This window comes from Protopterus annectens, chromosome 6.part1 (genome assembly GCF_019279795.1).
Source record: "Protopterus annectens isolate FY-2018-M chromosome 6.part1, PAN1.0, whole genome shotgun sequence".
NCBI classification, from domain to species: Eukaryota; Metazoa; Chordata; order Ceratodontiformes; family Protopteridae; genus Protopterus; species Protopterus annectens.
Window position 1 is genome coordinate 474,931,527 of NC_056738.1, and position 25,898 is coordinate 474,957,424.

General features: G+C 40.8%; 1 protein-coding gene across 2 annotated transcripts in view; it reads left to right on the top strand.

The window, feature by feature from the left end:
* Nucleotides 1–25,898, top strand: part of COL6A1 (collagen type VI alpha 1 chain) — a 343,520-nt gene that overhangs the window by 159,523 nt on the left and 158,099 nt on the right. For both annotated transcript variants that reach the window (XM_044075923.1, XM_044075922.1), the window contains exons 17-19: nucleotides 3,212–3,265; nucleotides 6,278–6,313; nucleotides 8,541–8,603. In XM_044075923.1, the coding sequence (XP_043931858.1) occupies nucleotides 3,212–3,265; nucleotides 6,278–6,313; nucleotides 8,541–8,603 (153 nt within the window). The remainder of the gene's footprint in view (nucleotides 1–3,211; nucleotides 3,266–6,277; nucleotides 6,314–8,540; nucleotides 8,604–25,898) is intronic.

Consider the following 25,898-nt stretch of genomic DNA (forward strand, 5'->3'; position numbering starts at 1 on the left):
CTCTATGCAAGGAAGAAAAGAAAAGCTTGGCATATGGCAAGCATCAGCATAGTCTACTAGAAAACAGAGGGCAAAGTTTGCATCAGCATAGTCTGCTAGAAAACAGAGGGCAAAGTTCGCATCAGCATAGTCTACTAGAAAAGAGAGGGCAAAGTTTACATTAGCATAATCTGCTGGAAAACAGAGAGCAAAGCCCACATCAGCATAGTCTGCTAGAAAACAGAGGGCAAAGTTCGCATCAGCATAGTCTGCTAGAAAACAGAGGGCAAAGTTTGCATCAGCATAGTCTGATAGAAAACAGAGGGCAAAGTTTGCATCAGCATAGTCTATTAGAAAACAAAGGGCAAAGTTCGCATCAGCATAGTTTGCTAGAAAACAGAGGGCAAAGTTCTTAACTTTATCTGAAGCCATATTCCTTAGGGTGCATATTTGAAGTTTTTATATTAAAAAGTAGAGATGGCTTGGTCTGATATGGGTTTCGACATTTAGTTTGAGGTAGGTAGGTTCAGAAAAACACTTTCTGCAGTGATAGTCCAGCCTATTATAAAGGTCTTAGAATCTCCCTCTAATTTCTTATTATAGAGTTTTCCTATTCCAATTTTTACCAAAGTTTGAACACTCATTAGCTGTGATTATACTCTCATGAAGGTTGTTCTTTGAATGGCCCTTTTAAATAAATCAGAACTAATCTATTTATTGCTAATATTTTTTCCTATTTTTATGTCATACTTTCTTACCCTTTGTGAAGGCCACCACCCTCCTGTTTACTTCATTGCCAGGAATGTTTTATCATTTCAATATGGATATGTTGTACTCTAACATATATAAAGTACTGCAACTCACATCTGTGTTGCTCAATGAATTTCGGATCTTGGAATGTACCTCTGTTGAGGCCCTTCTCTTTCTTTCACTGTACAAAGGAAGACATACTGGTCTAGCTGATGAATATCAAGAGATGGGCAGCTCCCACCTTTCACTATACTTTCTACTTTCCTATTATATTCACACATTTTCTTGATGTACTGTTAAACAATACTATATGACTCATAATTTAGCTCCCAGGCACTTTGGAGAAATTACACATCCATTAACCAGTCCTCTACATGACATTCTTACTGGAAGTGGCACAATTTTATATTTATTAAGTAAACCATTTTGTGGAGCTTTGTCAAGCAGCATATTTCCACTTCTTCCAAAATGTTCTCATTCTTGCAACTAGCAGTAGAGAGTGACATTTTGTCCTTCTGCTCTGTGTGCGGTGTACTGTCAGCATCATTAAACAGTACTGGCTCATAGATCTAGGTGATATCCAACTGTCCCCCGTCTAAATTTTGGATTGCATTCAACTTACAACTAGTCGACCACTTCCATTCTGTGTCCCATGCCTAAGAAGTATAATCACTTGAAGACCACCTTCCGTGCTTTTGATTTTATTTGTGGAAGTAAAACAAATAATTTATTACATTTTAGGTGGGACATATTTATTACAGTCCATAATTTACAGTGCTAGAGAGACAGAGATGCCATCCAGAATTGACTCAATTTCTGCATTTTCACTCAATGATGCCTTACATACCATATTTCAAAGGAACGCTTCTGTGCATACTGCATTAAATTTTTGTGGAGAAACTCCATCACTCCCTTTATTACTGAACCACGTCTGACAAAACCTCCAGTTAATAACATTCCCCCTTATCCCCACTTAATAAATAACTATTTCTGTCTGCATCAAGTTGTGCAAAGTGCTAATAACAAATAAATAACATAAAGACATTTGTACAAAATCAAAGACTTACTGGTTTGTAATGATTGTGAAGTTGCTCAGTGGGTAATTGCTCCGTATCATAACTCCACAGTCCAGGTTTCAGTCCTGACATCCTGTCATTGTGTGTGGTTTTCAAGTGTTTTTTTTTTTGGGGGGGGGGGTCCTCCAGCTTCATCCAAATTTGTTGTTTGTTGGCAATGTATATAGCATTTTCTCTTGCTGTTATCACTTATTGTCTGAGGCATGGCTGAAAACAGTCCATATACCAGTCTGTATATCCTGATAACAAATAATAAAATAATCTTTCCCTTTTCTCTGCATACCCTCATATGATTACAGCATATGGAATTATCATGCTTAGACTGTTTCTGCCTATGTACCAAATGCTCATGAATTTCCTGCCCTCATATTCTATAAACCTGCTAAACATAGATACCAAACTAGAGTGACACAGATTCCCTCTGGAAAAATTCCTGTTACATCCCACATCTGTGTTCAGTTCCTGGATCATATCATCTCAATTCATGTATTTTATTTATTTATTTGTTGACTGGGAAATCCTACTGGTTCGGAAACCCATTTTCAGTAGAGGCACAGAGAGAAAAGCTCCACAATAAGTAAAATAACATCAGATTACAGAAGATAGATAGCTATACAATTTTAGAAAGAAAGTCTTTAAACTATATAAAAATATAGACAACAATTATCACATCATATCAAACTTTTTGCAAGTACTGTAGTACGATCTTTTTTAAAAAAGAAATTATATTTAATTCAATTAAAGTACATTGCCTTAAAACCTGAGATATACACTAGTACCTTTTTTTGATAATAAATAGCTTGATCTAGAAAGACCATGAAAATATGCCCTTCTCTTGCTTATTTGTATGCAGATAGAGCTCTCCCTGGCTTGTGGCATTCACTTTTAAACTCTTGCTTAGACTCCTTTGCTGACTTGTACTAGTCCTCCTTTCAATCAAATTCACTTATTGCTCCTTTTTTGTAGTACATCCATTCACTTTAGTGACCATTTTCTCACTTGCACTCATCCTGATTGAAATTGTCCACTAACTGTATGTTCCTCCTAGTTTTAGTTGTATTGGACAGAGATCAATGGTTTCTTAGCACTAATTGTTTGTGTTTTACAAATTCATTTTACACTCTACTACTTTGTGTTCACCTGTGCTGTGTACCACATGCATTTAGTTAGCATGTAACAATAACATTTTAGGATATGACATGAATAAGATGCAAAGGAAACTTACTTTCCATTCAGAATTATCAGTCTAAAATAATTGGTAGGTAAATGAATAATAAGAACAACTTACATCAGGTGCATTACCATTTTTATATATAAAACATCTTTCACATAAACGTATATAAATATGTACAGTTAAACTGAATATTTTATCTCATTATATGCCTTTAATTATTATTGTAACCTAGGGAACACGAGGTGATCCTGGACCAGCTGGAGAGACAGGAGAGAGAGGAGATGATGTAAGTATTTTTATTACTCTATTTATCCAAATACTTTTGCACGGCAGTTTTCATTGCATGACAGTTTTCAGATTCCATGGAACTCTGAGTGGATATGGGAGCTTTTCCAGAAAATGACAATGTAAATTTGGAATATATCTGTGAAAAAAATGTCTTTTTGATTAGTTAAGCAATGGGAATATGTCAGATATAATTTATGTTTTTGGTAGAACAACTTGCATACAACAATAAAACAAACCTGTAATCCAGTGGTTTTGGTGATTTAGACTATTGCTACAGTACCTTGTACACCAAAAATATTTAAAATTGTGATGTATTGTGATGAAAAAGATTGATTTGATTTACTTTGATTTATGTCACTTTGAGACGCAGAAGTAACTTGATTCTTCCTACGTAATAAGCAGCATATAAACAATGTTCTACACAGAAGTATAAAACGTGGCTGTGGGACAGTTGTTATTCTGAAAAGAACAAGCTACACACAACTGGAATATGACTAACATATACCAGCTGTTATATTGCAAGTCTATTTAAGAATAGTGAGCTAAGATTAAATATAGATGATATAATAAAAAGCAAAGAAATTATGTCTACCTACACTGCCTACACAGCGTTGTCATTCCCACTGACAAAACATACCTCTTGCTTAACATACCTCACAAACATGTGTATGACAATTTGTTTACACTCCTGCTTTATGTAAGAAGCTTACTTGTATATTTATTTCATCTCTTCATCCTGTGAAACATAAAGGCAGCTTATTATTCTATTAGAAACCTATACAAGATAATTTCTCAAAATAGAATAGTTTTACTATAAGAACTACAGAAAGGAGCTCATTTAATGTATTCCTATTACAAGGATATCCACACAGTATCCATACTGTGAGAGATTTTTAGAATTTAGATACATAAACATTCTAGTTGAATATAATGAAGGTGAAGTACAGTTTGAAATCAAAAACTATGGCCAACAAAATAAATTTAAATATTTTCGTCTGTTATGGCAAAGCCTCCCACTCAGAGGAGGGGTTGGGGCCTTATTTCCACTACTTAATATACTCAGGGGTTAACCATTTAAATTGTACTGCAACCATTTTGGTTCAGCTTCAGTATTCTTTTATCCATCGGTCCATATTCCATAATAAAAATGCAACAAATAACTAACCAAAGTAAGTAAAAACAAATACAGTAAATCCTCAAAGTATGGAAACAGACCAGGAAAATCTTCTTAGTTTCCTTGGATTTTATTAGTCCAAAAGCGAAAAACCAGAACACACAAAAAACGTACACGCCAAAAAACTGTATTAACACTCTTGCTGTATTAACTGCATTTAACTGTATTTAATGACACTGATTTTCCTTTAAAATGCTTCAAATGCTCTGATTTGGATTTAATTGTTTTAATTAATCCTAATTATCTAAGAGATATAAGGATTGGGCAGACAGTTGCATTTTTATCTGATGAAGTGCATTTTGTAAAACGAAAACGCAGTGTTGCAAGAGCGTTAATACAGTTTTTGGCGTAATTTTTGTGTGTTCTTGTTTTCTTTGGACTAATAAAATCCAAGGAAACTAAGAAGATTTTCCTGGTCTGTTTCCATACTTTGAGGATTTATTGGTTTTTATTCACCGCTGTACTTGGTTAAAAACAAATACAGCCAACTAATGTGCCACTAACTGCACATGGTATAAAACCCTATACAGTCTGTGGATTTGGGCTATACTGGCATTTACTAATTCCTGTAGTATTAATGTGCTGACATGAGGATGTCTCTTTTGAACATACAATGCCAGGAGTAAGTAAACTCAGTGTAACCCACATACAAGCACATTCCATTTCTATAACAGCAGATAGAAACACTGAGAGGTTTACAAAATGAAAGATGGGGTTATTAACTCTTGACAGTGCAATGGTCATAAGAAGAAGCTAAGGATGGCTACTAGTGAAGTAACATAGAGCTTAACAGCAGGTGGGGTGGTTTTTATTGTTTTCTAAGAAGTAATGCACAAGATCTGGAAGGTAAAAATGCTGTCTTTATACTACTTCAATACGATACAGGTATAATACTCAAAACTACTGGAAAATATAAAGATAGACTTGGCAACATGACTGCTTAAATAATAAAAAAAAATACACGTCAGACGTGAAGAAGTCCCAGTCAGGGACAAAAAATATGTTGGTTCCATTAATGCATTTAGCTGTCCCAGTATTTTGGTTTGTTTAGTTTTTATTTTACTTTATTTTAAATGAAAGTATTATATTTTATTTTTTCTTGGATCCCTGGTTTGTGGTTGTTACTGTTCCTAGTTACTTCTATGGTGCTGGCTGGTATGGATCTTTTTATAGGAGACTGAAAGTGGTATTAATATTATTTAGGAAATATGACCAGGGAGTCAGGGAACATCCACTACTTTTTTCCTGTAGGATACAATGGGATCTTAATCATCTATTTACGATACCAACTCAAACAGATGGGACCTTGGTTTAATATCTCATCTGAAGGACGGCACACTCAGGAGTGCAGACCCTCCTAATGTTGCACTGCAGTGTCAGCAATTTGAAAATGAATCCAGTTACCTGCAGCCTTCTGTTATTTCAATATTTAAGGTGAATGTGCTAACTTTTGAACCACTGACAAAATTTAACTGTTACAGTAAAGCAAATTCAGACAAATGCATCAAAATCTTCTAGACCCTAGTTGTAATTGCCGGCTTTTATGCAGAACAATAAGTGTCCTTTAAGTTGTATTGGGTGGCAGCAGCATCCTAGTGACTGTCAGTACATGATTTTTCTTATAATCAACCAATGCTACTTTGATTTCTTTATCTTTACTTGGGGGGGGGGGAACTTATGCTGCTAATGCACTTACCAGAGCAATGATGTGTAAATGCTGTAATTTGTTATTAACAGTATTAAGAGCTGCCTGTGTGGTGAAAGAGATGTTTTAGTGTAAACACTATAACTATATAGAAATGCTTTCACTTACTTTTTTCATTTTCTCTCTTTCAGGGTGAACCTGGACCAGATGGACCACAAGGTGAAAAGGTAAAAATTCTACCCATGTATGTGCTCTTTAAAGTTGATTATAAATGCATAACAAAACAATTATATATGTATACATGTATGTCTGTAAATAGTGTGTGTGGTGGTGGTGCTGCGGTAGTGTTGTCACCTCACCGGTTCGATTCTCAGCTAGAGTGTCTTCTGCGTGGAGACATGCATGAATGGGTGTACCTTCGTTGAAGGTTGTGTGTCAGGGCTGGCAACTCGGCACGTAAAAATCAACTGCCAATCATTAGCGGACCAGAGTTCCGCTGTGACGACCCCTAACCGGGAAAAGCCGAAAGACACAACAACACACACACACACACACACACACACACACACACACACACACATATACAGTAATAGATATATAACTAGATGCATACTTTGTGTGTATATTTGTATAAAGAGAGACACACACACACATGTATATCTATATATATCATACTTCCACATATATACATAGATTACATACACGTGTGTCTGTCCTACATCCATCTATAGATAGATACAGGAATACACATATAAACACAAACACAAATGACAAATGTATGAGGAAAAAAAACAGAAAATAAGGATATAATGGAGATGCTGCTTTAATATCTATTATTATAGTTTCATGTAGATGCTGTAATGTTATTAATAGTGAAGTGGGCTGATTTGCTCATATTGGAAAGGCAATCTTGATTTGATAAAAGTCATTATGTGGATGACCAGTCGCTGCCGCAGACTTTCTAGACAGGATAAAAACACTGGACTTTGGAATTGAGGGAGTAGAGTTAGTTGACATTACAATAGCAATAATTCCACTGAAAGGTCCGGCCATCATAAAGTATAAAAAAAGACCGGGATGTAGGAGAAATTGTAAAAGTTGCAAAAAACTTTTATTCATAAACCTGGAATTTAAGCAATACATAATGGGAACTTTACAGACAGCATCAAGGTTCAATGTGTGTCAGATTAAGCAATGGTGACCACTCTCTTGCAGGATGTTTATTTTAGGTGGTGCCATTCTGGCAAAAAAGGTTCAGATATTAATGGCAGAGGAGGAGGAGAGGGTAGTTTGGTCTTGTTCTTTGCAAATGATTATATGTTAATGGCAGAGAATATAGATAGGTACTAGTGGGGATACTAAAGCAAGTCAAGACAGTTTTAGTAGAGTTACAGTCAAAGTTTAATAGAAGCTGGACGGTTTTGGTGTGCTTAAAGCTTAACTAGAGCAGAGAGGAAGAATGTATAGTATATAGTACGGACCATGTTTTAGCTAATTAGGTTTAAAAATGTGTGAAGCATTGCAGATGACCACGAGCCATGAAACCAATGCGTGGGCGCAAGAACTGTGGTAACTGTTAGGGAATGGTAGGGCAAAACCTGGATTTTGATGGGAAGGATCAATGTGGTTTAAATGACTGGCAGACACTGAGCTTCAGCTTTGACTGAAATGTGAATATCTGGCATACATTGTTCCCTGATAATGAAAGAGGAATGCATGGTGAGAACTTCTGTTTTCCCTGAGATCCACCATAAATATTTAAATTGCAGACAGGCAGACACCATTCAAGGAGACTTATCTGATGAGTCTCATCTGAGTAGTTTCATTACTTTAATCTAAAATTAGGCTCTTCAGGACCACCAGTACAACAAAGTTCTCATTTTATTGTCAGGCAAAGCTATTCTTTGTTGTACTGGTGGTCCCGAAGAGCCTAATATTAGATTATTTATTTTGCTTGGCCTTTCTTCTCTATACTTTGGTTATTAGTTTCATTGCTTTGTCATTGTATACACAATAATTGTAACTTGCTTATTCTGTACATTTCTAACATCCTTTAGGTGATTTATAATAGCACATGATACCAGAGTTCTATGAGCTTTCTTGCAAAATGTGCTCATATGATCATAGGCTGTATTACTGATTTAGCTATCATATCAGCCGAGTATAACAGCTACAGCAATTATCAACAAATAATATGGAAGATGACAAATACTTTAGAAATAGCCTAAGTCATAAAAATAAAATATGATGGAAATTAGCCATGTTTTTAAAAGTCGGCATGGTGGACAGAATGGCTTACTTAGCAGCCCTTTGATTCTAAAATAGTCACTGTTACTGAATAGAATATAGTGAAGTTGTGTTTATTACTTGAGTCCTTATTAAGATAACATATGCATTGAAGCCTTATGTTTTTCATTTCAGCCAAATTTATAATATGTTCTTGTTTTCATAAAGGGACCACCAGGTGCTATAGGAACAGCAGGAGCTCCTGGGAACCGTGGACCAAAAGGAGAAACGGTATAAGTTATCTTTCTGTTGTATTTTATTTATTTATTTATTTGTTTTATCTCTGTTATGCCCCTTGCGCCTTAGTAGCAAGGATTGCTATGCTGCACTGAGGGTACACTGTGTATATGCGAAATGTATAAATGCTGTTTTAATCTTTTAAAACATAATAGCAACATATAAAAGTGATATATGGGGCTATCTTTTATTAGCATTTTTACATAGACTTAAAGGATTAGGATCTGCAGATTTTCAAGAGTTAAGCCTGAAGGAAATATTTGTGAACCCATATGCATAAGATGCAATTTTGATATAGTTCACTAACCTTGTAAACATAAATTGTAGGTACATTTTAGATGGCATATTACCCCCCACCCACCCACCCATAGCATCAGTCATTCAGATTTCAAGTGATGGATGTACTTCCTGAGTGCAAACAAAATGAGAAATACTATTTTTCTTTCCCCCGGATTTACTAATCTGCCATGCAGGACTAAACTAGTCCTGCACGTAAGCGGCAGTTTAAGAGGAGGATGGCAGCGTGCTATGCATATTAATGAACGTGCGCTGCCTGAGCTCCAAATCCCACACTGAGCATGGACAAGTGCAGGGGTCACCTGAGAGCAGAGGTCTCAGAATAAACATGCCCCTGCAAAGTAGAACAGAAGAAAGTGTAAATAAATGAGCAAGACTGCTCATAGGTGTTCGCATATCCCCACCAACAGTCCCCATGTGTTCAACAGCAACAGTACATTGAAATAAAATGAAGAAACCCTTGTATTTATTGTTTTTAAGACCCTGAGTACAGCTAACCATAGGTGCATGGGTTTGCCATTGCTTAGCTATGGTTAAAGCAGCTGAAAAGGCTGAAGAGGATAACAAGGAATGTATATATGCAAATGAAGCAGCACAGAAATAGTGTAGTGGTTAGAGCATTCACCTAATAAACAGGCATTCCTGGTTCAAGTCCCACTACAGCACATATCATTTTCCATGTGAAAACTGTATATGCACATATTTTAACATCTTTTTGCCGTAAAACCTGCATAAAAACATTTAAATGTGAACTGGAGTACTGCATGAAATGCACATGTGAAGTGTCAGTGCCATAATGAATAAGGCACTAGTAAGCAGGCTTAAGCACAAATAAGCAGTAATAAGCATGTCTAAGTGTGTTTGTGCAGGGGGTAAGCATTGCCTACACAGATTAAACAAAGTAGAAGCTAACTGAGTATAAGAAACTGTAATTGGAGGTTAGCAGTGCTTACCATTGCGCAAACCCATGCATACCCACTTACAACTGCTTTAAAGTGACTTAATCACTCTGGATCCAAAGGGCCATGTTCTGTCCAGCAACAAAATAAACAGCTCTTGCAAGGCTCAAACTAAGGACCCTGCACACTTTAGACAGGGTGATGAACCACTAAGCCATGACAGATACACAGATATTCAATGTTTCAGAAACATATCAGCCAGTCCTGTCATGCAACAGTACAGAAAATGTATACCAAAATCTAGATGTGTGTGTGTGTAACTATATTGCAACCTTGACAGATACAACATATCCATATATGCATATATATATATATATATATATATATATATATATATATATATATATATATATATATGTTGTTTTACTAACTCTATATACATATGTATCAATATCTATGCACATATACTTATATATCTGCTAAGAGATAACTAAATCTATATAGGTATATATGGCCATACATCTGTAGATAGCAAGTGCAGATTAACAAATATACCTATGTCCACATACACCGTTAATGGGGTTGAGAGGCCCCACACACTATACATCTTGTATGAATAGGCACCCCCCCACAGCCAAACACATGTTCCCTGCAATACACTACCAAGTACAGTCTGCCTCCCATAGGACATGTAATATGTGGAAGCCATCAACATCCCCAGGATACAGATACAAAGACACATATATGCAGATATAGGTATATACACACACACACACACATATATATATATATATATATATATATATATATATATATATAAGAGAGAGAGATATGTGGCTACACATACACATGCAGATATATGTACAGTAAGATACATATGTAGGAGGTGCACACAATATGGAACAGCCACTATGCCTACAGTTAACAACTGAAAAGCTGGACACTGTATGGGTGACACATACTAATGTCAATCGTTGCCTGCAACATATACCCATAGACAGGTCATAGGAAAGACACCACACACAGGTTTGCAGAAATGGGAATCCTTTAATTGTGTACTATAACAGTTCTATATGCCATATCATATAGCTGTTCAAATACTGACAACCATATAAATGGAGTACTGCAACTGTGAAACAGTTACCCTAATACAGTAGTCTGGAAAGGTTCACAACTGTTGCTGTCCAGGCTAAGCCCTTCAGAATGTACAGTAGTGCAGAGAGAGTGGGCCACAGGGTACCACACAATCAACAGTATGTACTTCAGGTGTGCAGTTCAGTAGCCTCTTTCTACACTCTGTACAAACTCCGTAGGAGGCAAAGACATTTTGTGATCAAATGGGTTGTACCTGGTACATAACAAGGCATAACACACAGAACAGTTTGTATGGCAGGAGGCAGTAGGCTTGCTGTACCCCAAGTCATGTAAGTAATGTCACTATAGGTGGAGTATCCTGTACTGTACATCCACATACCTTGTGGCAGCTCACCCAATACCTCACATTTTGTAACAGCCTAAGTCATTTATGGTGCTCCCCACCTAGGCTCAATAATTCAGGCCCATATACCACTGTTACATACACTGGCCCCTGCAGTGCATAAGGGTGCACATGTGTTGTGTAGGTGATGCCCACACATATATAGCCCCAGCCCTACTGAATTTGTGGGGGATACAACAGCAGTGGAGTAATGGCAGTGTGATATACTCACAGCCCACTACTGAACAACCCCCAACAGCAAGACATATGTGGAAAGCCTGGTATATAGATGGGGGACAGAGGCTGGAACACAGGCACATATATGGAACACTGTTGCTATACACTAAGCAAGGTGCTGGTGTTACAGGGTAGTCTGCAACATACCCTTAGTCAGGGAATCGAGGTTAGAAATAGACATGGATGTGGCCATGTACTGATAGCACGCAACACATACACTGCCAGTGTAATATCTGACACAGGACCTGTGTGGTGGACGGACAACACATGATGGGCATACCTCTGTCCAGCAAGAGGTTAGGCCCACAGCAGTGAGCTATGGAGACAGACTGCATTCCAAGGTACACTAGTATGTATACACACACACACACACACCCTGTAATACCAGTACTATGCAAAGCATTACACAACTCTACCCACAATCTGTCTGTAGTTCCTGATCCTCCTACAAATATGTGGCCACTCTGAGTGTGCAGGTTCTCCTGTAAGAGGTATTGCTATATGCTGTCTGTATTACTGATACCCACACACAGGAAGGATGTCCATCACACAGGAAATGTAAAGGGACCACGCCCACATGCTGTAGGGATTTGTAGTGGGTGGTTGCCATGACAGTGGTAATTCAATGTAGTACACATGTGTAATTATATATATATATATATATATATATATATATATATGACTATCTGGATAAGTATATGTACATATATTTCCACCATAAGTCCTGGACATGGAGTGTTGCCGTACACCAGCACCTACAGTCCCAAAGTCATAGTGCAAGGGGATGACAGGTATGTATAGCAGGTATATTACTAGACTGTTGCTACTGTCATTGGGATTGTCTTCACAGACATGGTGTCTGTGGATGCTGACATCTGCTTATAACATGTGTGCCATTGGCTACTGACAGACATCCTAAGGAAATCATTGTAAGGTACCCCTGCTAGCATGTAATGTCCCTGTGGAATGCTGCAGAGATATTGGCTACTATATGTGGAACGTCAGACACACCCTGTACAGTCCAGAGGTATACACATAATCCCTTAGTGCACCACATGTGTACCAGGCCTGACAATATGGATGTAGACAGCCATGTAGTTGGGTATAACACGTAACGATTGGTATACATTTGGCACCATAGGTGTTGGATTCACACACTCCTGATTGGCCTGACATATAATGACTGCTGGTACAGGGGTGCCATGGACACATACCACCCACTACATTTTGACATACATCTGTACAACATCCCACTGCTCTGTCTGACATACATGACGTTTAAGGGAGGCCCAGCAGCAGTGCATCTGGCAAGTATCTGCACATGACATCCCACTGGTTAAGTACACTAAGCTGCTAGGCATGCAACAATGTACTGTGCAGGCTACAGGTAGATTGTCTCAACACTGGCCTACATCTCATATGGGGGAATGCACATGTACCTGCATAAATAGCAGGCTCAACAGCCATGTCACAGCACAGGGTAAGATACACATGTGTGACAGTGCATAACCACAACCAATGTAAACACAGACACATATGGTAAGCTAGCATAATACTACAGTAGATGGACTATCTGTTCTACACCATCCTCATATGTGCCACTCGGAGAATGACCCTAGATATACTGGGCTGCTACACGGTTTGGTATGATGGCTGTCTGCGGTATGGGACATGTGTGTGTATGGCCCTACAAACATGTACAGCAAAATGGTACCATACAGTGGAGCAGCATGTAACATCTTATAGAAGAGGAGCTAGAACAATGACATCTACCACAGTCTGTACACAGGCTGAAGTACATATTAACAATACACATGCTGCTAACATTCACTATCACTACACAGACCTCAGTACTGTACAAACATCCACAGAATGTCCAGCTTATGTCATGAAATATAACCACTACTGTACATGACATGTGTAGCAATCTGATATATCACTGGCTTGTTATCAGATATGATGACAGTATTTATGGTGCACAGCACATATACACCACTTCATGCATACCATATGTACAAAGGTTGACAGAGGTGTGGTTGACAACATATACACAGGGCCAGTATAGACATGTTGCTGTGATAACCTCATATATTTTCCATTGTAACAGGGTTTTTTGCAACATATGTCCTGTGAGGGATATGAAGTCAGTAACTGTTATGGCCTTCTCCGTCTACAGACTGCAATCTTTACACTACCTTCTGCATTCCATAGATTGATGCACTGTGGCTAACACATGAAACCATAGGCACAACACTGCCCAGTCTGCAGATGACCCTGCAGATGGGGATCCCTCATATACATGAAACTGACATGGGAGGCATTGCGACATGTACGACAGGCATATCCAGGCAAACACTGTTAAACCAACATTACTCCAAATGCAGTATAGCAGTACTTATAGTCTGTAGTCAGGTCATGCACATCCCTCTCCTGTTTGTTGTCCTCTTTCCACAGTGTATGTTGTTAGAGGTAAATCCCCAATCCATCTGGGATGCTGTTTGTCAAACATCAGATCTAGTTCCTGCTCACAGTGACTGCAAAGGCCCAACACCACCATGATGTTCCTAGGTATTGGAGTGTGTGTCCATGCAATTGGCTATGGGATTGTTACCACAGCTGTTTGTTACCACAGCTGTTCCAAATGCAATCAGCTTAGGGGAGGGCTGAAATTCATGCAGAGGCCATCAACTGATCATGAGCATCACATAAAATACACATGCTGCTGCCTAAGCAAGGCAGGTGTGGGTCTCCACATCCAGCAGAGAGGGAGTGTGGGAGGCAGACAGAGGCAGATACATGTCAGGGAGGGCAAAACTGAAGCATGTTTCTGTCACACACCTACCAGCACAGGGTATCAACTGTCCAACAACTATGTAGTGCTATCACAGTTCGATGCAGTTATTGGATGCACCACATGGGTTACCTGATTTGGAGTGCTCAGAACATATATGTGAGGGTGAGTGACATCTGCAACAGGGATACGGTAGATATACGGTAGGTGTCGTACACGTGCTTGCCTGCATGAACATGTATCAGCGTCAACACATGCATGCTCACACATTGACGCACACACACTGACACACTTGGCAGGGCCAGGAGTGCAACTCATCAGTAGTGGGATTTGCAACACATCAATGTGCAGGTATCACATGCACCACACGGGTCATACTGAGGCTGTATGGGCAAAGAGTATGAGGAGATGTCAGACATCAGACAGCATGCTTCAGTATGCCCTGGGCGGTTGTAGTGAGTGTAGATGTGAACATACGCACCATACAACATGCACACATGAACACACAGGTTGCCAGTTCTGACATGCATGGGTGCATGTCTACACGAGTGTGTGGTGGTCAACTGTGCCAGCAGGCTGTACAAGGGTAGGCGATGGGTATACCTTGACATCAGGCCACATGACAATGGTCTGCATTGTGGCTCAGGCCTGTAGTTACTGCATTTACCCACACAGGTGGGTATTGCGTCCCTCATCCAGTCAGCTGGGTGACTATTGTGTGTGGCCAAGGCTGTACACCACATGCCATGTATGTGTTCCTTAGTCCATGACATAGATGGTGTCTGAGATGTGCACACCTCCCACATGCATGTACAGTGACATGTGAACTGTACCTGGGGTGTCATGCCCATGTTGTGAACACAGATTATCATCAGATGTGCTAGTCTTGCCCACCTGTGGCAGGAACTGGTAATGGGCAGCAGGTTTACCCTTCACTAACATCGATTGCATGCCAACAGTATTCCCTTATGTCAGTTGTCATCTGTCTATATAGAGCATGTTGTCAGACATGGTATGTCATTGTGAGTCACATGTGAAGGCTCCACAGGTGGTGCAGGTGTCCATTGGGGAACATAGTGGAGGTGCACTGTCTGCATGTCCGTGCATATTGGACAGATGGGCAGGGTGACATGCCCTCTGTAGCCCACTGCTATCACTGCTTAGTTACTATCAGTGGCCAATATGCAGTGTACTACCCACATATTGGCTGTTACCTAGGCATGTGTGTGCGTATGACACATGGGTTGAGTGTGTGCTCTGGGTAATAGTAGGGTTGCTAATTTGGATTGGCTGGCCTTGATGTCACATGTATGGGTATGGCTTTGCACCCCAGCCTCTTAGCTAATTTACATCTGTTATACCTGTATGGTTGACATTGTGATATATAGTAGGGCCACCATAAAGGTAATAAACAAAACCCCCTCCACATTGGCCAAGTGTCACACACTCACCTCTACACAGGATACGAGTTACACCCACACACACCCCTACACAAACACCTGTCATGTGTGGGAGTTGAAACCATACCTAACTAGTTTATTACACTACAGCACTATGCAGTTATAGCATGTGCCATGGACATTATTGAGTACTTCTTCCCCAAAGGTGCATTTCACAGTGACTGACATCAGCAGCATTACCAAAGAAGGGCATTTCACCTGTACCTTGAGTGACTAGCCTAAAATGCATTGCTCCCTACACAGACAGTGAGGCACTCACAGAACATCCACAACTGCCATGTGCGGGTGTAGGACCCCTGACCAAAGCCTATATCACACTACAGCATGGAGCTATTATAGGACACACCACAGGGATTACTAGAGACATCCTTCCCCAAAGGTGTATTTCACACTCAGTGACATCAGCAGGTTTACCAAAGTAGGGCAGTTCAACTGTACTGCAAGTGACTAGCCTAAAATGCATTGCTCCCTACACAGACAGTGAGACACACACAAAACATCCACAACTGTCATGTGTGGGCATAGAACTCCTGACCAAGGCCTATATCACACTACAGCATGGAGCAGTTATAGGACACAACACAGGGATTACAGGGAACTTTCTCCCCACAGTTATATTTTACAATGAATGACATCAGCAGGATTGGCAAAGTAGGGCATTTGTAATGTACTGCAAGTGAGTAGCCTATGATGCATTGTGCCATACACAGATGTTGAAACACATGCAAAATATCCACAACTGCCATGGGTGGTGATGGAACCCTACCACAGTTCTAAATCACACTACAGCAGTACACAGTTACAGGACGCACTACAGACATTACTGGGCTATGAGTTTCCGAGAGGTGTATTTCTAAGTGAGTGACATCAGCAGCCTTGCCAACATTGGGTATATGAATTCTAAGGAGTGTGTGTGACCTAAAAAGCATTAGAGACAGAGACACAAAGACACACACGCACACAGTTGCCACGTCTGGGGATAGAACACCTACCTAATTAATTTATCACAGGATGCGCTACAGAGATTACTGGGTTATGATTTCCCCAGATGTGTATTTCTAGGTGAGTGACATCAGCAGCCTTACCAAAGTCCCAGAGGTGTATTTCTAGGTGAGTGACATCAGCAGCCTTTCCAAAGTTAAGTATGTGTATTGTATGGAGTATGAGTGGCCTAAAAAGCATTGCTCTCTACTCAGTCAGACACACGCACAAGCCATGTCCGGGGTTAAAACACCTACCTAACTACTTTATTACACTACAGCAGTATGCAGTTACAAGTCACGGAAATTACTGGGCTGTGATTTCCCCAGAGGTGTATTTCTAGGTGAGTGACATCAGCAGCCTTGCCAAAGTTGGTATATGTGAGTGGCCTAAAAAGCATTGCTCTCTATTCAGACTCACACAAGCACACAGTTGCCAGGTCTGGAGTTAGAACACCTACTTAACTACTTTATCACACTACAGCAGTACACAGTTACAGGATGCACTATGGAGATTAGTGGGATATGATTTCCCCAGAGGTGTATTTCTAGGTGAGTGACATCAGCAGCCTTGCCAAAGTTGAGTATATGTATTGTACGGGGTGTGAGTGGCATAAAAAGCATTGCTGTCTGCTCAGTCAGCCACACAAGCATACAGTTGCCATGTCTGTGTTTAGAACACCTACCTAACTACTTTATTACACTACAGCAGTATGCCATTACAGGTCACACTACAGAAATTACTGGGCTATGATTTCCCCAGACGTGTATTTCTAGGTGAGTGACATCAGCAGCCTTGCCAAAGTTGTGTATATGAACTGTACAGAGTGTGAGTAGCCTAAAAAGCATTTCTCTTTACACAGTCAGAGACAGAGACATGCACACAACCACACACTCACGCAGTTACCAAGTCTGGTACTACCTAACTAGTTTAGCACTACAGCAGTACGCAGTTATGGGATGCGCCATGGGGATTACTGAGCTACAGCTCTCCCAAAGGTGTAGTTCACATTGGATGACCTCAGCAGGCTTGTCATGATACCGCTATGGGGAGGGCGGTGTGTACATGGGCTGTAACCCATTCATGTAGGGGTTGACATGCCGCATGCAGACACACACAAGGTCATATGCCACAGGTACATGTATACAGCTACTAGGTGATGACTTCCTTGTACAGTCATGTTGCACAGCTGGCACATGCAACACGCCATCATGCTGACAGATACTGATGGCTAGTCTCTGCAGTGAGTGACACCTATACCTCATGTGTTTGGGGCCCTTTGGCTATGTGCTGGGTGGGACAGGCCCAGATGGCTCCTTGTCACGGTCACCCTCTTCCACACATCTATGTCCATCTATCTTTGGCTTATTATAATGTGTTGTCCTTACATATATGTCTGTATTCCTATCCACTATGTGTGCAAGGCAGGAGTGGAGCATACTGAAGTGTCTGCACTACAAACTGCAAATGCCAGATATGTCTGATCCACTGGTGTTTGCTGACATGGCCTTCATGTGTTTAAGTATGTGAACATGCCCAGTATGACTTTACAGTATGTTGTTGACTGACATTGCCTTTATTCCTCTAAGTGTGTGAGCATGCCCAGTATGGCCATCTATATTGCATGTGTAGATCAAGTCCAGGTAGTTTGTACTGCGGTGCTGACCTTTGTGTTGTACACTGACAGGTAGCATGCTGTGTCTGCAGGGTATACATCAGTCATTTGGCATTGACTGTTGCTACATTTCTGCATAGCGGGGGGGGCACCTGACTGTTTCTACATTTCTACACAGGGGTGGGGGGGGCAAACCTGACTGTTACTATCAGTGTACTTAGGATGGTGGGGCACACCTTACACTTTTACACATTTGCTAGGACTGTACGTCAGGTACACCATGTCAGTCTGTAGTCTTACCTATCATGCTGGCTAGAGGCATACCAGTGTGCTACAGATTTTAGCTTTAACTACCTACATATTATTTTCTAACTTCCTAGCCTTCACAACTTATATCCAACAGGCTGGCTTGCTGTAGTCTGTCTATGTAGGCCTGGGGTAGGGGTTACCCATAGGGCTCATTCAGAGGCCATAGTACAGCATTTGTTTGTGTTTGTCTACAACTATCCTGCTGGCTGTGACTGCTGGGTATGTGCTCACCCCAACTGGCATGTGAATCACTTACTTTGTGGGTGTCCCAGTATTGAGGGTGGTGCAACTGGGCTGCCTATGGTTGAGCACAGGTAGTGTCATGTTTAGCATCCCTTTTACTGTATGTGCGAGTCAGAGAGAGGTGTCATTCTCTGGGTCCCTACCGTGTCAGTGCATGTGCTATGCATTGCCTCTTTGCCAAGGCCAGAGCATACTGGGCACACCTCCTTCTGCCTACTGGGGAAGGCTCAGGTTGTTCCTCCTCCGGGTCAGTCTGCACCTGTGCAGGCCTTGGCACTGCTGGGGGGCTGTGTGGTCCTGCCCCATGCTGTTCCTGCTGCAGCTGTTTCCACAGGATCATATTGTGTAGCACGGCATATACGAGGTCAATTTGGGTACATGTAGTTGGTGAGTACTGCAAGGCTCCACTGGATGTGTCCAGGCACCGGAACCATGACTTGAGCATCCCAAACACATGCTCTATTATGATTCATGTTTGCGCATGTGCCTCATTATGGAGTTCTTGTTCAGGTGTGTATTTATTTCTGATGGGTGTCATCCGCCATGGCTCCAGTGCGTATCCAGCATCCCCCACTAGGTGACCGTGTGGGATGTCCCCATTGGCAAATGTTTGGTACAGCTACATCAGATGCCAGATGTAGGAATTGTGGTAGCTTCCAGGGCAGCCAGCACACACATTCATTATTATGCCCTGGGCATCGCACATGACCTGGCAGTTGATGGAGGAGAAGCCCTTGCAGCTGATGTAGACCCTACCCCGCTCACCTGGTGGTGCTTTAATGTATATGAGCATGCAGTCTATTGCACCCACTACCTCAGGGTATTCTGCTATTTGGAGGAAGAGATGCATATTGCTGGCCAACGCCTCACGGTTGATGGGGAAATATACGTGCTCACTGACATGTGCTGACATGGCATCCAGGAACTGGTGGAGTACCTTGGATGCTGATGCCTGAGAAATCCCCATCATATCCACAGTTGGCCTGTGGAAGGTACCTGTAGCTAGTATTCTTAGGCCTACACATACTTTGGTATCCACTGGGATGGGTTCTCCTCTGTTAGTTCTGTGTGTCAGGCATGGCCGGCACAGCTCAACAATTTGCTGTTGGAGGTCCCTGTCCACCCTATAGTGCTCCACTATCTCCAGCTCATGTAGCCCTTGGTAGGTTACCCTGGGTCTGTACACTCTTCTCCGTCTCCTCACTGTGGGTTGCTCAGCAGCATTCACATCCTCACCACCCTCAGCCTCTTGCATATGCTGGTTTATGATAGCAAAAGCAACCCCTAACATTTTTTCTCTTGCTTTCATTTTGTAAAATTTCCCCATCTGTATACACTGGTGGTGCAGAGTTTTTGGGAAAAACAAAGGGGAAAGGTGTTTGCATAGTTTATAGTGGTCTGCTGCCTGTGTAATTGGCTGATTCTGATACATTTCACCTGTCAGCTAAGCTAGTTCTCCTTGATTACCTTCCAACTGCTGTTTTCCCTTCCCATTGCCTCCCTGTTTAAGTCCATGTGTGCGCCACGCAAATGGAGTGCTCAAATGTGCACAGAGCTGTTTTTTCCTAGTTTAACTTACTTTTTCTTCCTGTATAACCCAGTGCATGGCACGCACACCCGCCTACACTTTGTAAAGAGTGCTAGGCAGGTTTAGACACACCCCTAGCTTAGCTGTGCTAAGCTAGGAGCAGTCCCAAGCCACAGGGCTCCAATCCACTTACAGTATATGCCTGACACCCCTCCATGATGTCACCTATATCCTAGTCTTGCACCCCGCTATTTATACTCTTACACTCTTGGGACCTGCTTCACACCCTGGGGAAATCTGGGATCCACTAGCCTTTCCCTCATTTGCATAGGATTGCCTGCTAATGTATAGTTACATGTCCCACACTGAGACTCCCCCCTTAGCAACCATTACTCACTGGCCAGGTTGTCTTCTGCCTGGCATTGACTTGCATGGCAGAATACTGATTTTAGTTAGAATGCTTATTTTAGGTTTATTTTATTCTTTTCCCTCCAGTCCCTTTTGCGTGCCGCTGCCCTATGCTTAAACAGGCGAGATCGGTGAAAAAAAAATAAAAGTTGTTTATTTTATTTTTAAACAGTTTGCAATGCCAATGGCCTTTGACTTGGCCATTGGCATGCTTCCTCAATGATATGCAGCCTTTATTTGGAGCTGTCATAGCTCCGTTTTGCAGATTGCAGAAATGTACACGGTTACTAACCGAGTACATTTATGCACGCTGCACTCATCCTGCACGGACAGCTTCCAGCTTCCTGGATCACATATTACCCTCATTTGCATGTTTTTCACCTGAAAATGAGGGTAATTTGCATACAGGAGCTCAGTCCGTGCAGGATTAGTCTAAGAGCTCACGTGCACATCCCGGGAGCTCATTCCTGGATCGCACGCCAGCCATATTGCTGAAAATAGCTCTTTGACTAATCCTGCATGTTCTATAGGGCTTTGTAAATACAGGGGTTTATCTTTTACTAGACTCAGATCATTTGCTGAAATGCAGATATTTCAAAAACTGCAGTTTTGCTTGACTGGTAGACAGGTATCTATTTGTGAGTCTCAAAATTGCAAAGGAAAAAAAAACTTAAGCAGACATGATTTTAAGTTGGAAAAGTCAGCCATAAGCTTGCATGTATGGTTCATTAATTCTACAGAGAAATAAATAATTTGTTGCTAGGCAAAAATATATCCTCAGGAACATGTACCATGCTTACTTGTACAGGTTTTCATAAAGATTTTTAAGAAATGTTGCAGTCTGCTTTATCATACTGTTCTTGATTGTGCAGGCTGGTGGTGTACTATGTTTTCTACCTTTTTTAGTAACTACCTAATTTACATAAATTGATGGTTAAATAATGCATAAATGAAATAAAGCATGGCTAGTTTCTAGAAGGACCAGGAAAGACTAGTGTTGATAGCCAATGGCTTATAGCTAGGACTCCATGAAAAAGTACACCATTCTTAGAAATGAGAGATGAGGAGCTTATGGGTAGGAAATCTATGCACAGAGTTATAATGTTAGAAAGTGATCTTTTGACTGCCTAAAAGAATTCTAAAATTATATTACCAAGAGTAGAATTACCTTAGAAGAGAGTTAGAAGCCTTAGAAAGATTTTAAGTCCTTTGCTGACAGAGGTCACCTCTATGAAGAATAAGACATGGCTGTCATATTACTGAGGTTCTTTCTGAGTGATGTATTCAGCTCTAAAGTTGTTCTTCATTGGGCATAGCTAGAAAGCTGAAAACATATGTGGATGGGAAATGCAAATATACAAAAATAAAAAAATGAAAATCTCCTTCAAAAATAAGAAATACAAGTGTCTTCTAGAAAAACTCCAGGAAGAAAAAAAATGAGCTAAGTGTTGGGTAATATAAATCATCTAAAAAAATTCTGATTTAAACTTTTAGAAGGAACATTTAATGGAAAATGCTTTTTGTAGGATACCCTTACTCACCCTCTGAGAAAATTCATTAGTTTCTTGTTAAACTAGCTACTACTTTTTCTCCAAGACTGGTTGAATTTTGGGTTAAACCAATGACTTCTTTCTTGACAAAAGTGTATATATATGCCATACTCCCACTTGTGTTACAGGACCACTACCCTTTTTAAACAGCAACATATCTTATTTGTAACTCCTTTCATAATGTTCCTTCAAAAGAACTATTATGTAACGAAGGTTTGCTCTGAAAACACAACTGAAGTTTCTACATTCAGAAAACTGCAGAAAAATGTTAAAAACATATCACATAGCTTAAAATTAACATGAAGGAAATTTGTCACAGTAAATGGTAAAGACATCACAGATATACTGAGAAATGGATGGTTTTGAAGGCCAGAACTTGTCTTGAAAAGAAGGTTATCCTGCTACTAACACTGTTGTGATATATTACATAAAGTAGGAGCCTAGCTTGTCTGTGAAATACTAGTGATTGACCCTAATTTGCACAATCAGTAGTGTATCACTGCTGGGCTTTTCTCCAGAAAATCAAATCTTCAGTGTATTAGGGATTTCTGCTGTGGTGACTCCTAACTGGGATAAGCTGAAAGGAGATGATGAGTGTATTAGGGATTTCCTGTTTTCCCATTATTCCTTGGCTCCATAGTTGGTAGATTTATGTATAGGGGTATGAAATTTGAAGGGGGTTAAGTATTTTGTGTTGTTCATACTTTTGTGAGGTGAGCACAAATTAGTCATTAACGTCTTAGGAAGGCAGCAAGAATGTCATTGCAACTCAGTTGTGCATAAAATGGAAAAGTATGTAAGAAACAGAAGAATATCTAAGTGAAGATTGATGTTAAATGGGTAAACTAGACAGATATATATGCCTTCACCTTTACATTTGCTTTTATGGTGAGGTGTGCTGCTGTTCCTTAATGCACAGCCAGTAGTTGTAAATGAATGCATTCTGATGATATCCATGCAAACTGCAAGTGCCCTTCAGTACTTTATTACGTCTTTGGAACACTACTCCTATGTTTATAGTCAGAAAGCTAAAGTAAACAGTCTAAGAATTTGTGATAATGAAAAAAATGGAGAATATAACTATTCTGAACTACGTGCTATTCTGCACATTTCCAAAATACCTATTTCTACATTTTCCAAACTGTACCGAGCAGTTTGTTAATAGACATTATTTCAGAATTGTAATGGACATTATATATATTATCTGATTTATTTAATGTGGCTGTGCCACTTTGTTGTACAACTAGACTAGAATAGTTAGCATAGACAGTTACTGTAAAGCCAGAGTTAGATATAAGTTGTTTGACTGTAACATCGGTGATATCTGTTTGGGGGTCTTATAGGTTCATAGGTTCATAGGTTTATACTAGGCTATCTGCCCTAAGGCATTTATAAGCCTAGCCCAAAGTTTTGTGGCTTACGCCACCCCTTATGTTAAAAAATATTGTGCCCATTAGTTTGTTTTGCCTCTGTCCAGCAGTGACACAGAGATGATTCCCGGGGTAAACCTACGATCTCCCATCCACCGCTCAAGATTTCTCTTGAACAGAGCCAGCGAGGTGCTCTGCCTCACATGGACCGGGATTTTATTCCACAGCATAGGGAGTCTCTGAGTGACAAATCTATCCCTCCAGCATGTCTTATTTATATCCGTGCTAAGGTTTAAGTCACTTGCTCTAGTGGATCTGGTAGATTTGGATTTTTTGAGGTGGAACATGTCCATTAATTCCGGGTTGGACATGGCCTTGTATGTCAGGCACAGGTCACCTCTGAGCAGACGGTATGCGACTGAATAGAGCTGTAGTTTCTTCAGTCTGGCAGCATATGATAGATTTTGGAATCCCTTTATCCTTTTGGTGAGGAACTTTTGGGGTCTCTCCAATTGCTGCAGGTGTTGGGTGAGATACATCCCGAATGGGGCATTGTACTCGATCATTGGTCTGATAAGTGAAGAGTACAGGAGAACAATGACCTCACTTGATCTGGATGTGAATCCCTTCATGATCAGGTGGGCAATGTAGAAGGTCTTTCTAACCACTTTAGCAATGTGAGTGTCAAAAGAAAGGCCACTGTCAACCTGGGTACCCAGGTCCCTGATAACCTCTTCTGTGCTTAGTGGATTTCCACCTATATGGTAGCTTGGGGTTACCTTGATTTTCCCGAAGGGTATGACTATACATTGTTTGGCATTTAACTTCAGGCCATGGCTCTGGCACCAGCTATCAGTTTCCGTGAGACCCCTCTGAAGGATATCTGTGTCCGATGTACTTTCCACTATGGTGCCCAGTTTGCAGTCATCTGCAAACTTTGTCAGCCATAGTCCTCCTATGTTTGCCTGTACTTCTGAGAAGTAGATGCCGAACAACAGGGGGCCAAGGACTGAGCCCTGTGGGACACCACTTGTGACCGGCTTGGAGTCTGACATGGTGCCAGCAATTCTGACCCTGTGGGTTATGTCCTTTAGCCAGTTTGCAACCCATCTTGTGACATATGGGTTTACATTTAAGCTGATAAGTTTCTCTATAATACCTGAGTGGGGTATTGTGTCAAAGCTTTGCAAGGTCAAGGTAGGCTGTATGGACTGCCTTTCCCTCATCAATGGCCTTGGTGACTGTTTCGAAGAAGTCGACCAAGTTCAAAAGGCATGATCTGCCCTTGACAAAGCCAAACTGGGTCGGGTCCAATGTCTGCAAGTCCCCTATGTCTTTGTTTATGAGTTCCATTATGATCCTCTCCATAGCTTTGCAGACCAGGCTTGTTAAGCTTATGGGGCGTAACTACCAGGGTCCGTAGAGGCACCGCCTTTGTGGAGTGGGACCACAGTTGCCATACACCACTCCTTGGGCACGTATCCTGTGGTAAGGCTAAGATTAAACAGCTGCCTTATGTGCGGGTTTAGTTCCTCATTGAGTTCATGTAGCACACAGCCGGGGACACCATCCGGTCCCATTGATGCTGTGTTTTAGCTTTAGAGAGAGCAGCTTTTACCTGCACATTTGAGATGTCTGGGAGGCTACACTCCGCTGGGATAGTTATCTCTTCTTTTGGGGAGAGGGGTGAAGTTTGCACTGAACCTGTCCGCCAGTATGTTGGCAATGTCTGTGGGTTCAGTGATTTTTGTATCATTTTGGACTAATTCTGAGCATATCTGGGAGATTCCACCCAGGTTTCTAACATAGCTGAAGAAGGCCTTATGATTGTCTTTTGAATCTATGGCAATTTTTCTCTCAAAGTTGGCCTTGGATGATTTTATGAGTGCTCGTATTTTTTACTAATAATGATCAAGGGTGTCTTCTCTTTTATGGATTTTGCTCTATCATGTAACAGCTTTCTCCTCTTATTGTAAAGTTTGTTTATGGCTGGGGTCCACCAGACTGGACGTTTGCCCTTGGTGGAAAGAGTCTTGGTTTTATTAGGGATTGCCTGATCCATGCAGTCCTGGAGGTGTTCGTAGAAGGCATTTGTAAGGGCTTCCGCAGCTTGGGTTGTGGTTT